The 13,901-nt window shown below is 44.5% G+C and overlaps 1 protein-coding gene across 2 annotated transcripts in view; it reads left to right on the top strand.

Annotated features, from left to right (window-relative positions):
- The first annotated feature begins 6,568 nt into the window (after positions 1-6,568).
- adprh (ADP-ribosylarginine hydrolase) overlaps positions 6,569-13,901 on the top strand; it is a 222,517-nt gene continuing 215,184 nt past the window's right edge. For both annotated transcript variants that reach the window (XM_026277589.1, XM_026277587.1), the window contains exon 1: positions 6,569-6,776. In XM_026277589.1, coding sequence (XP_026133374.1) covers positions 6,769-6,776 — 8 coding nt within the window. In that variant the 5' untranslated portion in view covers positions 6,569-6,768. The remainder of the gene's footprint in view (positions 6,777-13,901) is intronic.

Here is a 13,901-nt window from a genome sequence, read left to right as displayed (position 1 = left end):
TTGAACCTGGCAAAGAAGAGCGCCCAACGGGCCTGGTGCGAGCTCAGCCTCTTGGCCGAACGGATGTATTCTAGGTTCTTGTGATCCGTCCAGACCAAGAAAGGCTGCACTGACCCCTCCAACCAGTGACGACACTCACCCAAGGCCAATCGTACCACCAACAGTTCTCTATTGCCGATGTCGTAGTTACGTTCTGCAGGGCTGAGACGATGAGAAAAGAATGCACAAGGGTGGAGCTTCCCATCTTGGAGGGAACGCTGAGATAGAACTGCGCCAACCCCGATGTCCGAAGCATCAACCTCAACAATGAACTGGGCCTCAGGATCTGGAACCAACAGAACAGGTGCAGAGACAAAACGGGGCTTTAAAATGTCAAAGGCTACCTGCGCTTCCCGGTTCCATCTGAAGGACACCTTAGTGGAGGTTAAGGCTGTGAGCGGTGCAGCGATCTGACCAAAATTTCTGATGAATCGCCGGTAGAAGTTGGCAAAACCCAGGAATCGCTGCAGAGCCTTCCGGGAGTCAGGGATCGGCCACTGTGCGACAGCTTCAATCTTAGCGGGATCTGGCTTGATCCCCTCCGTAGAAATAATGTGGCCAAGGAACGTAACTGACTCAGCGTGGAATTCGCACTTCTCCGCCTTGACAAACAACTGATTCTCTAGTAACCGCTGGAGAACTCGTCTGACATGCTGGGTGTGTAATTGGAGAGAAAGGGAGAAAATCAAGATATCATCCAAATACACAAAGACAAATTGATTGATCATGTCACCCAACACGCTGTTGACGAGACCCTGGAAAACGGCTGGAGCATTGGTAAGACCAAACGGAAGAACCAAGTACTCGTAGTGTTTCGAAGGGGTGTTAAATGCCGTCTTCCACTCATCCCCCTCCCGAATGCGCACCAAGTGGTAGGCGTTGCGCAGGTCTAAATTGGTGAAGACGCGAGCTCCCTGTAATAATTCAAAAGCAGAAGACATTAAAGGTAGGGGGTACCTGTTCTTAATAGTAATGTCATTCAAACCTCTGTAATCAATACAGGGACGCAGGGAGCCGTCCTTCTGAACAAAGAAAAAACCTGCACCAGCGGGAGAGGAGGAATTGCGGATGAGCCCAGCTTGAAGTGACTCACATATATACTTGTCCATGGCCTCTCTCTCAGGACCCGAAAGGGAATATAAATGACCCTTAGGTGGAGAAGAGCCCGGGAGAAGATCAATGGCACAGTCGTGGGGCGATGCGGGGGTAGCGAGGTGGCCCGGGCCTTACTGAAGACAGACCGAATATCATTTTACTCCGCAGGAACACCGGACAGGTCAGAGGGATCCCCCTGAGGAAGACAAGACACAGAGACAGGAGGAAAAACAGCACCCAAACATGACACGTGACAAGACTGACTCCAGGCTAACACAGAATTGTTGACCCAGTCAATGTGTGGATTGTGTTTATGTAGCCACAGGTGTCCCAGAATTCAAGGAGCCTTAGGGGAATCAATAATAAACAGCTCAATCAGCTCGCTATGGCTGTCAGCAATATGGAGGTTCATCTTGGGGGTGATGTGAGTGATGGTGGTAAGGGGACGGCCAGCTAATGACCATGCTGATACGGGGCTAACCAAAGGAATAAGCGGTATTCTCCAACGTTGAGCAGAAGCAGCATCGAGGAAGTTCCCCTCAGCCCCTGAATCCACCAGGGCGAGTCCAGCGTGAGATTGACTCTGGACAGAGAGTTGGAACGGCAGCTGAGTCCGTGCTGCAGGAGAGCTTGAACTAAGAACCGTGCCCACCAGGACGCTCCGCCTCACTGGTGGACCCTGGCCCTTTAACGGACAGTGAAGAGCGAAGTGACCGCAGTATAGACACGCCCCCGACGACAGACGCTCCTGCTTCTGTTTTGGTGTAAGCCGTAAACGACCCAACTGCATGGGCTCCTCCTCCGAGGGCTGTCGGCCGGCAGAACTGGCTGAAGAGGACTCAAGGTGGCGCCACAGAGCGGGAATTTGCCGTTGTTTGTGGCGGCGGCTGAGACGGCCCTCAATACGGAGCGTGAGATTAATGAGATTATCCAATTCCCGTGGGAGCTCTATGGCCACGAGTTCATCTGAAATGGCGAAATCCAACCCCTCAAGAAAACGGGCGCGCAGCGCGCTCTCATTCCAGCCACACGCTGCCGCTAAAGTCTGGAACTGGATTACATAATCCGTGACAGAGCTCCTCCCCTGAGTCAGACGCGATAACTGGGCCGCCACCTCGTCTCCCTGAGCTCAGCGATCAAATAATTTTGCCATCTCTTGACTGAAATCCGTGAAGGTAGCACAACAGGAAGCCCACAATCTCCATACGCCAATTCCCCATTCGCGGGCACAGCCCGAAAGAAGTGTAAGGACGTACACAACTTTGGCCTCTTCATTTGCGTAACGCCGGGGCTGCAGAGCGAACACCAGCGAGCATTGGGAGAGGAACGCTTGACAGGCGTTAGGATCGCCATCATAGACTGGCGGATTGTTGGCATGAGGTTCGGGCTCGTGGGACATACCGGTGTGAAGAACGGACCCGCACGTTGCCTCTCGCTGAAGACCGTCCACCCGTGCGAGGAGCTCGGAGACTCGGGCAGTGAGAGCGTCCACATCCCGTGCGGTGGTGCCGAGCTGGGTGGCATGCTGTCCTAACAAGGCTCCCTGCTGATCGAGAGCCAAGCGGAGTGGATCAGATCCCGCTGAATCCATGATCTGGTCAGACTGTTATGTCAGGAGAAATGGGCAGGATTCAAATGCGGGTTTACACAAGGCTTTATTTAAAGCAGAGGAGGCAGAGCAGATGAGTCACTTTCACTGGATTACTCGTAGTGACTGGATGAATAGTCGAAGCATATGAATCAAAGCTGATGAGTAACGTTCCACAGTATTTCGTATGTCCGCTGAGACCGGAGTGATGAGTACTGGAAGCTTCCAAGAGCTCTGCGCTTTGTAAGAACAGGGGGCAGAGAAATCAGCTAAACACACTGGAGCCTGAGGACAAGACACAACAAGGTGAGTGCCAAGAACAGCTAGAAGATCGGAGCTATTGATACGAGTAACAACAGTCTGACAATAGACAGAGAAACACAGGGAATGATAAAGGGAAAAAATTAGAAGAACATGGGGAACAGGTGACGAGCAATTAAGGTTCACAACACAGAAACAAGGAGGGCGGGGAAAACTCAAACAGGTAGACGCGGTGAGCTGACAAGCGATCCAAACACACACAAACACACACACACACCAAAAAGGCAGGTCATTAGCCCCGAGACCCGACACAATGAGTAGGTCCTGAAACGTGTTGTTGTCTAACCCCAATAGAGTTCAGAATGTCTATAAATGCTGATCCCAATGCATCTTTTTCATTATCAACATGGAGATTAAAATCACCAACTATTAAAACTTTATCTGCAGCCAGAACTAACTTGGATGTAAAATCACCAAACTCTTTAATAAAGTCTGTATGATGCCCTGGTGGCCTGTATACAGTAGCCAGTACAAACATAACAGGGGATTTGTCATTAACATTTGTTTCTCTGGATAATGTTATATGAAGCACCATTACTTCAAACGAGTTATACTTGAAGCCTGCCCTCTGAGAAATCCTGAAAACGTTGTTATAAATTGAAGCAACACTTCCCCCTTTGCCTTTTAGACGCGGCTCATCTTTATAACAGTAATCTTGGGGGGTGGACTCATTTAAAATAATATAATCATCAGGTTTTAGCCAGATTTCTGTCAAACAGAGCACATGTAGATTATGATCAGTGATCATATTATTTACAAAAAGTGTTTTCGTAGAAAGGGATCTGATATTCAATAAGCCAAGCTTTATCATTTGTTTATCCGTATTGCATCTATTTTTTTATTTGTTGAACCTCAATTAAATTGTTAATCTTATTGTTTATTGTTAATCAGGGAACAGACACAGTCTCTATAGTGTGATATCTACAATATAAACCAAAAGTTTGAACACACCTTCTCATTCAAAGAGTTTTCTTTATTTTCATTACTATGAAAATTGTAGAGTCACACTGAAGGCATCAAGGGCTATTTGACCAAGAAGGAGAGTGATGGGGTGCTGCGCCAGATGACCTGGCCTCCACAGTCACCGGACCAGAACCCAATCGAGATGGTTTAGGGGTGAGCTGGACCGCAGAGAGAACGCAAAAGGGCCAACAAGTGCTAAGCATCTCTCGGGGAACTCCTTCAAGACTGTTGGAAGACCATTTCAGGTGACTACCTCTTGAAGCTCATCAAGAGAATGCCAAAAGTGTGCAAAGCAGTAATCAAAGCAAAAGGTTGCTACTTTGAGGAACCTAGAAAATGACATATTTTCAGTTGTTTCACACTTTTTTGTTATGTATATAATTCCATATATGATTCCACATGTGTTAATTCATAGTTTTGATGCCTTCAGTGAGAATCTACAATTTTCATAGTCATGAAAATAAAGAAAACTCTTTGAATGAGAAGGTGTGTCCAAACTTTTGGTCTGTACTGTAGGTGAAAGAGTCTCTATGTGCTGAGAATTAGCTGACCTCTGTTACGTGAGGCAACTAGCAGACAGTCGGTTTAGCAAGTCTGTCAGCTTCCTGACCTGGGCCCCAATTAGTCAAGTATAAACACAAATACTATTTGCCATATTTCTAGAGAAAAGAGTGGTGCCACCCAAGGAGGGATGAAGACCATCTCTTTTCAACAGGTCAGGTCTGCCCCAAAAGCTCGTCCAATTGCCTATGAAACCTGTTATTCTGTGGGCACCACTTAGATCCAGCCATTGAGTGATGACAATCTATGCATCTCGTCACCATGGTAAGCAGGGAGGGGACCAGAGCATATTACAGTGTCTGACATCGTGCTTGCAAGTTCACAAACCTCTTTAATGTTATATTTAGTGATATTTAGCGCCGGTATGAATAACAATCTTACTGTATTTACGTTTAGCATTAGCCAGCACTTGCCAAGATGTCAGGCGCTCTGGCTCCCAGTAAACATTTGACTATGGTGGCTTGTGTCTCTATATTCACGTTCCGTACAATAGAATCACCAATAACTAGAGCACTTTCATCAGGTTTCTCAGTGGGTGCATCACTGAATGGGGAGAACCTGTTTAATGTTTTGATCGGAACAGAAGAGCAGTATTTTGACCCACGACTACGCTGCCCATCCAGTTGCCCTGCTGCAGGGCCCTGTTGCCGGAACCGAACAATGTACAGGAATCCATGAGCTAGATGCATTCAAAGCTGTATCTAGAGCCCTAACATTCTTACTGTCCTGAATTAAAGTTTGGGTGTGTGTCTCTAATTCAGAAATCTTCTCTGTCAGCCTAACTATTTCCTGCATTTATCACATGTGAATCCCTCGTCTGCGACAGAGATAGATGAACTGTACATGTGACAAGAGGTGCAAATAACAATAGCAGGAGAAGCCATTACTCACCATGCTTGATGAAATATTCTTAAAACAGTTGTTTGATGTACTTGTGAAAAACTGGAGCGAGAGAGAAGAGAAAAGAAAACAGCGATAGGTTTGAATGAAAACGCTAATGACAAGCTAACGAGTGCTAACGCAATGCAGGTGTACAGCACTCAAGGATATAAAATAAAAGTGAACGATCAAAATTAATCTGATAAAGTTAATCGGTAATATCAGAAATATGGTGTGAATTAAGTTATATTTTATCACTTTAAAAAAAAAAACAACAGAGATTGATAGTAAGATAAGGATTCTAGAGGAAAAAACTGCTACATGGAGCTACGATTAGCTACAGAAAGGCCAGCAGGCCTTTAGCTATGGTTCATAAGTTAACTGATATTAACTAATGAGTTATGTGGGGATAGTTTTGTTAAAATGAAGATTGCATTCTGCACTTTAAATGTATCTCTGTTGGGGGGGAGATCTGTTGGGATGTACTACATTACCCGTAAGGCATTTGGGTGTATGACGTAATGCAAGAGGGCAACTTTAGTAGAGTGTGTCGCAGATGTTGACTTACTTCCATATGTGTCGGATGTGTTAACTGTTGCTCATAATAAACCTTAAGAGATAAGAGCCATACACTGTGTGAGTGTGTATGTGACAATGCCACCAATAGAAGAAAGCAAATTACCAATGGAGACCAACAGGGACCATTACAGTGTCCATTAAAACCATCAGAATTCCCATTATAATCATTAAAACCATTACAAATTCTGTAATGGTTTCTATTGTTTGTGTGTTCATTTATTTATTTTCAGCAGTACCCACTAGGACCATTACAGTTTTCCAAAGAAACTACTAAGTTTATTGGAGTCAAAATGGTTCATTCTGGTGTTCAGTAGATAGCACCAGATGTTTCTAAAGGTGTTCTATAGGTCCTTAATTGTATCCAATAGACAATGCATGCAATCAATAGAAGAAAGCAAATTACCAATAGAGACCAAAAGGGACCATTACAGTGTCCATTAAAACCATCAGAATTCCCATTAGAACCATTAAAACCATGACAAATTCTGTAATGGTTTATATTGTTTGTTTCAGTATTAAATGCTAAAACGGCTTGCCATACGTTTCGTCAAGCGAAGGAAACTTTAACAGATAACCCGTGCTTAGCGAGTTGGCGAGCAGATAAGACTGCGTATGGGACCTGTCGATCGGAATTAATACAACTTGAAAATATAATAAGAGTAGAAAGTAAAAGGTTTGGATCCGCGGCGGTGTCCAGCCACTCCTCTGATAACGGGCCACTGAAGCTGGCGTGACAGTGAACTATGGACTGGTGAGTCACATGCGCTGCGTTCTCGTGAAACTTTTATATCCTACAATAACGCAATACGTTGCAGTACAGAAGACCAACACTAACACAAAATAGCAGTCAATACGAACACTTTCATAATAACGTTTCATGAGCGTGTTCATGGGATTATACAATCGTCGACGCTTGTATAATAGCATAAACAGGCTAATGAAACGTCATGAGGAAGATCAAAACATGCTGGAATAGATATATGGGAACTAGAAAAGCTAAATAAATATAATCAAATAAATAAATACTGGATACAACAGTAAGCAAGCAGTCATAAACTACATGGAAATTGCGCCCGCGTGGGCCCACTGCGGGCAAACAATCTTGCCCATGTGGGCAGCCCACTGTGGGCCCCAATACCTGCGTGAAATGCGGGGCACGTTTGGGCGCGTTTATGCCCACACTTTGGAGGGAAATGTGGACATAAACCTGTGTAGGGCCTTTGTGACCTTAACAAATAAAACTTTGTACCTGCAGAATGCTGCAATATTACTATTAAATCACATGCAGAATAATTTTTAGTAGAAGTAGAAGTAATAAATTAAAGAGTCATACATTTCAAATACTTTGATTTATTCACGGCCATGTAATAAATGAAGAAAGTTCAAAGTTTAGGATAGGTAAGATTTGTAAATGTTTTTGAAACAAGTCTCTTATGCTCACCAAAACATTTGATAAGTTAAAGCAGTAACATTATGAAATATTACAATTGTAAATAACCGTAAAAAATTGTCATACAATACAAAATAAATTATTAAAATATTCTGTTTTGGTGCTCAATAAACTTTTTTATTTTATTATTATTATTATCTCTAAAACAGTTGTGCTGCTTCATTTTTGGAAACAGTAATATCTTTTTTTTTTTCAGGTTACTTTAGAGGTTTTAAAAGAGCAGCATTTTTTTATATAGGATTTTTGTCCAACAATGTAAAAGTTTTTACTGTTGCTTTTTATGAGTTTAATGCACCCTTGATGAATACAAGTATTATCTTAAAGAAAAAAAAAAACATTCTGACCCCAAACTATTGAACACTAGAATATATTCAATAGATTTATAAAACAGAATAATGACCAATTATAACTTCATTAGAACATTACTACATGAACAAGTAGATAAACTACTACTACTAAACAAGTAGTATTTATTTATTTATTTATTTTATTACTACTAAACAAGTAGATATTATAGATGATTATAGATAAATCAATCCCCTAAGGGGCACCAGTAGAGCTCTGCCTGATCTCTGATCTTCTGCTCCTTCCACCGTCCCAAGTCTCTTATGTTACAGAGCCACTTTAATAGAAGTCTCCATTTTAGATGCTGTAGCATGGCTGCTTTTTATCCCAGCATCTACCTGACAAAGAAAACAACAATAAAAATGTAAATATGTGTGTGTGTATGTGTATATATATATATATATATATATATATATATATATATATATATATATATATATATATATATATATATATATTGTCATGGGAGGAGCACAAGACAGACACAGTAGGCGTGGCGTCAGGCCTCGGAGAGGCTTTTATTAACAGAAATCATAAAACACAGGGAAGAAAAGTGGCCAAAAGGGGAAAGTGTCCAAAATAACAGGGAATCTGGTGTCCTCGTCGTGCTGTGGGGTTTGTGTGGGTCGGGCAGTGTTCATCGAGGAAGGGTCCAGGTAAGGGGCGGAGTCCGGCGGCCGCACGCGCTCCCCTCCTCGGTCCGGGGCGCGAGGGGCGGCGGCTTCTCCTAGCGGCCGCGTCTCTCTCGTTGGCCGCGGCGCTGGTAGGGGATGGACGGCCCGGCATCCTGGCCCGTCGGCCGTGTATACGGGTGCGGTTCCCATCCGGATCGCGGGTCCGGCAGCTCACGTCTTGGTGGCGCGGGAGTCCCTCAACGCACCCTTCATGGACCCACAAGGACACCAGTGTGCATGCACGGGGAAGAGATCGGTCTCCTGAGGAGAGGCGCGTTGGGCTTTTAAACAGCGGCGGTAATGAGGCTCCACTGCCTTCAGGTGTGCCCCATCACACGCCGCCAGCCCTGACTCGTCCAGCGCCCCTCCTCTCACACACCCACTTCCAGTCGGGAGCCTGGTGAAGGGCGGCGATTTAGGACGGGGTGCCGGTGATAATCAGGGAGGAGGCAGCTGACTCGTCACATTCCCCCTCCCAAGCGACATCCCCGTCATCAGGGCGCCGCCCACACGGGAGTGCTACCATCCTCAACCAGGCTCCAAACGGTCGGAATGGGCGGGGCTTCCTCTCTGGGCGGTCCTCCCTCTCGCAGCGCACCAGAACAGGGACAGAGAAACCGGGTTTTAGTGACAGCCTCAACCAACCACAGGGTAAAATGACAATAACAGAAGTCACTTACCCCTTTTGTGGCTGGGAAGCTGTCCCCAGTTTTCCTCCGTCCCAGTCTGGGTTCTCACGAACGTTTGCAAGCGAGAGGGAGTGACGTCACCAGGCGTTTCCCAACTGCGCTGTCTAGGCTCCGCCTTGCCCGCATTCTCCACCAGTGTCACGGGAGGAGCACAAGACAGACACAGTGGGCGTGGCGTCAGGCCTCGGAGAGGCTTTTATTAACAGAAATCATAAAACACAGGGAACAAAAGTGGCCAAAGGGGGAAAGTGTCCAAAATAACAGGGAATCTGGTGTCCTCGTCGTGCTGCGGGGTTTGTGTGGGTCGGGCAGTGTTCATCGAGGAAGGGTCCAGGTAAGGGGCTGAGTCCGGCAGCCGCACGCGCTCCCCTCCTCGGTCCGGGGGCGCGAGGGGCGGCGGCTTCTCCTAGCGGCCGCGTCTCTCTCGTTGGCCGCGGTGCTGGTAGGGGATGGACGGCCCGGCATCCTGGCCCGTCGGCCGTGTATACGGGTGCGGTTCCCATCCGGATCGCGGGTCCGGCAGCTCACGTCTTGGTGGCGCGGGAATCCCTCAACGCACCCTTCCTGGACCCACGAGGACACCAGTGTGCATACACGGGGAAGAGACCGGTCTCCTGAGGAGAGGCGCGTTGGGCTTTTAAACAGCGGCGGTAATGAGGCTCCACTTCCTTCAGGTGTGCCCCATCACACGCCGGCAGCCCTGACTCGTCCAGCGCCCCTCCTCTCACACACCCACTCCAGTCGGGAGCCTGGTGAAGGGCGGCGATTTAGGACGGGGTGCCGGTGATAATCAGGGAGGAGGCAGCTGACTTGTCACATTCCCCCTCCCAAGCGACATCCCCGTCATCAGGGCGCCGCCCACACGGGAGTGCTACCATCCTCAACCAGGCTCCAAACGGTCGGAGTGGGCGGGGCTTCCTCTCTGGGCGGTCCTCCCTCTCGCAGCGCACCAGAACAGGGACAGAGAAACCGGGTTTTAGTGACAGCCTCAACCAACCACAGGGTAAAATGACAATAACAGAAGTCACTTACCCCTTTTGTGGCTGGGAAGCTGTCCCCAGTTTTCCTCCGTCCCAGTCTGGGTTCTCACGAACGTTTGCAAGCGAGAGGGAGTGACGTCACCAAACGTTTCCCAACTGCGCTGTCTAGGCTCCGCCTTGCCCGCATTCTCCACCAGTGTCACGGGAGGAGCACAAGACAGACACAGTGGGCGTGGCGTCAGGCCTCGGAGAGGCTTTTATTAACAGAAATCATAAAACACAGGGAACAAAAGTGGCCAAAGGGGGAAAGTGTCCAAAATAACAGGGAATCTGGTGTCCTCGTCGTGGTGCGGGGTTTGTGTGGGTCGGGCAGTGTTCATCGAGGAAGGGTCCAGGTAAGGGGCGGAGTCCGGCGGCCGCACGCGCTCCCCTCCTCGGTCCGGGGGCGCGAGGGGCGGCGCCTTCTCCTAGCGGCCGCGTCTCTCTCGTAGGCCGCGGCGCTGGTAGGGGATGGACGGCCCGGCATCCTGGCCCGTCGGCCGTGTATACGGGTGCGGTTCCCATCCGGATCGCGGGTCCGGCAGCTCACGTCTTGGTGGCGCGGGAGTCCCTCAACGCACCCTTCCTGGACCCACGAGGACACCAGTGTGCATACACGGGGAAGAGACCGGTCTCCTGAGGAGAGGCGCGTTGGGCTTTTAAACAGCGGCGGTAATGAGGCTCCACTTCCTTCAGGTGTGCCCCATCACACGCCGGCAGCCCTGACTCGTCCAGCGCCCCTCCTCTCACACACCCACTCCAGTCGGGAGCCTGGTGAAGGGCGGCGATTTAGGACGGGGTGCCGGTGATAATCAGGGAGGAGGCAGCTGACTCGTCACAATATATATATATATATATATATATATATATATATATATATATATATATATATATATATATATATATATATATATATATATATATATATATATATATAAACCTAAACAATGTCAAAATTTCCTCCTCGGGAATTCTCCCAGGGCACTTATAGTTTTTTTTTGTGGAACATTTTTTAATGTTAATAATAAATGTATGCTTTACTGATAGCAGAGATACACAGAGAGTGACAGAGTGTGAATGACTAAATGAGACAAGTGTTCGCTGGGTTTGAGACTTTATCCCAAGAGGATGTCTGAGTCACAGATAAAAAATAGCTTATTATTGTAATACAGTAAGTAATACAGGTATAAGTAAATGACAGACCTTTCATTTTTGGAAAAATGAGCGCTTTAAAAATTAACTAATGACTTTAACTTGATGCATGAATATGCAGCTTTAAACAAATTAAAGTGTACTTACATTACAAAAGATGCAGTGACCTGTTCCTAGTGAATCTTTACATCAATGAATATCAGTGAAATATTGCATATATCAATACAAATTAAAATGTATTTTTATTTTGACACCATTGAGAAGAGACACAGGATGACTGCTAGGTTGATCACTTACAACAGTGATGTCCTGGAGGACCAGCATCCTGCACAGTTTATCTCCTGTACACACACCTGTCCGAAGTGTGTGGTGATCCTGAAGACCCGAATCAGCTGCTTCAGCAGTACAGGATTGAGACAGGACCTTAACTCTGCTATCAGGACTAGATGGCAATAAATACTCAAAAGAGAGAAGACAAACATTATGTTAATCGATTAAAACTAAAGTTGAAAAAAATAATAATATATGGTATATGGTTTAATATCTGAGAATGGATAAGGGAGGAAAAAGAAATTATCACTTAAATATTATATAGGTTTGTATGAATGAATATACATACAAATTAACTATACAGTCAAGAGAAAACTATCAGTTATGAACAGCCATACATTAATGATAACGAGATTTGATAAGCGTGTGTAGCCGAGGTATTGTATTATGCTATATTAATCTTCATTTATGTTGCTATTTAGGACTTTATAAGAGACATTATACGGACTTAACCTAACTCCATTAGACTACGTTATGTACGTTAGGCCTAACGTTACTGCTCACTGTAAAACAACAAGACAGAAAAGGAAATGAAACCCAATTAACACCGCAATGGACATAAATAAATGTCATTTAAAAACGCCACTAGCAACAATGTTAATCAAAATTAAAATTCCTATTAAATAATTAATTCACAACTATTTTGTCTAATTTTACAAATTGTAATGAAAAATTAAGAAATTAACTGAGAAATTTAAAAAGCTTACCTGGTTGAGCTTGAGCGGAGCTGGGCGTTATCAGTTGAAGTCGGAATGACAGCTCATTAACTATGCAGAGTTCCGGCAGTTTCTGCTCTCATTGTCTAGAATTAATCACGTGCCGAAGAGCTGACGCAAATTTAATGCATTATATTATTAAATATTACTTTTTCATTTCAGAAATATTTAATAATTAAGCGATCGATCATTAATCGTAAATAAATAAATACATTTATTTATTTTTTTATTTTTTACATAATATATGTGTGTGCTGTGTATATTTATTATGTGTTTATGTTTATCAATTTGCACTGGCTACAAATTGCTGCTCACATACAATTCAAGGTATTGATGTTTGCATACAAAACCAACACTGGCTCTGCACCCCTTTACCTAAATGCATTACTTTGGACGTATGTGCTTCTAGATGCTTGCGTGTCACTTTTATAGACTTTTAAATGAAATGTTCCCTCCTGGTTGAATGACCTCCCCAACTCAATCAGAGCAGCTCAGTCCTTAGCCATCTTCAAGAATCGGCTTAAAACACATCTCTTCCATCTTTATTTGACCCTCTAACTTTAGCACTCACTATTCTAATTCTATTCTTAAAAAAGTTCCCCATTTAGACTTAAACTCTATTAATTTACTTGTTTTCTCAAAATAAATAAATAACACTAACTGTTCTATTCTTTTTGCATTCTATCTATTTTCTTTTTATTTATTATACAATAAACAAAAGCAAAAAGGCCTCTAACACTAGCTTGCTCTATTCTACCTGTTTTCTTTTTATTGTATAATATATATATATATTTTTAAACTTGCTACATGTACTGTGTTTAAGCTAACTGAGACTTGTTATAGCATTGCTCTTTTGTTGTTTTTGATTGCTTCCATTGTCCTCATTTGTGAGTCGCTTTGGATAAAAGCGTCTGCTAAACAACTAAATGTAAATGGATATAAATACAAACACATGCATGTATACATTTATACATGCATGTATACATTTAAGAAAATGTTATTTTATGTTTATATACTAAATATATTTAGATATAAAATATAAGAATGTGTATATAAAAACGTATATACACATGTAATATTTTTGTTTACAGAAATTTGTTTACATTTATTATGTATATAAATACAAAAATTTATAAATAAATATATTTAATATAAAAACATTATTTTTTTTTCTTAAATACATGCATGTGTGTATATTTATATATACATAATAAATACATTGTTAACACACACACATATATTCTAAAAAAAATAAAAAACCCAGGGTGCCCACAGAAAATCCCCATAGGGCCCCAAATGACCAAACTGCTATGGGCCCCGCATGGGCTAACCCACAAGGGGCCCCAAGCGGGTTTCGTGTGGGCAAGCCCACAGAAAACCATCATGGGGGCCCAAAAGGGCAAACCTGCTGTGGGCCCACATGGGCTAACCCACAAGGGGCCCCAAGCGGGTTTCCATAGCAGTTTGCTCTGCCCACACTGTCCCACAGTGGGCCCGTGTG

Source organism: Carassius auratus, chromosome 12 (assembly GCF_003368295.1).
Source record: "Carassius auratus strain Wakin chromosome 12, ASM336829v1, whole genome shotgun sequence".
Lineage (NCBI taxonomy): Eukaryota > Metazoa > Chordata > Actinopteri > Cypriniformes > Cyprinidae > Carassius > Carassius auratus.
Note: the sequence above shows the minus strand (reverse complement) of the source record. Positions and strands in the feature narration are given on the sequence as shown.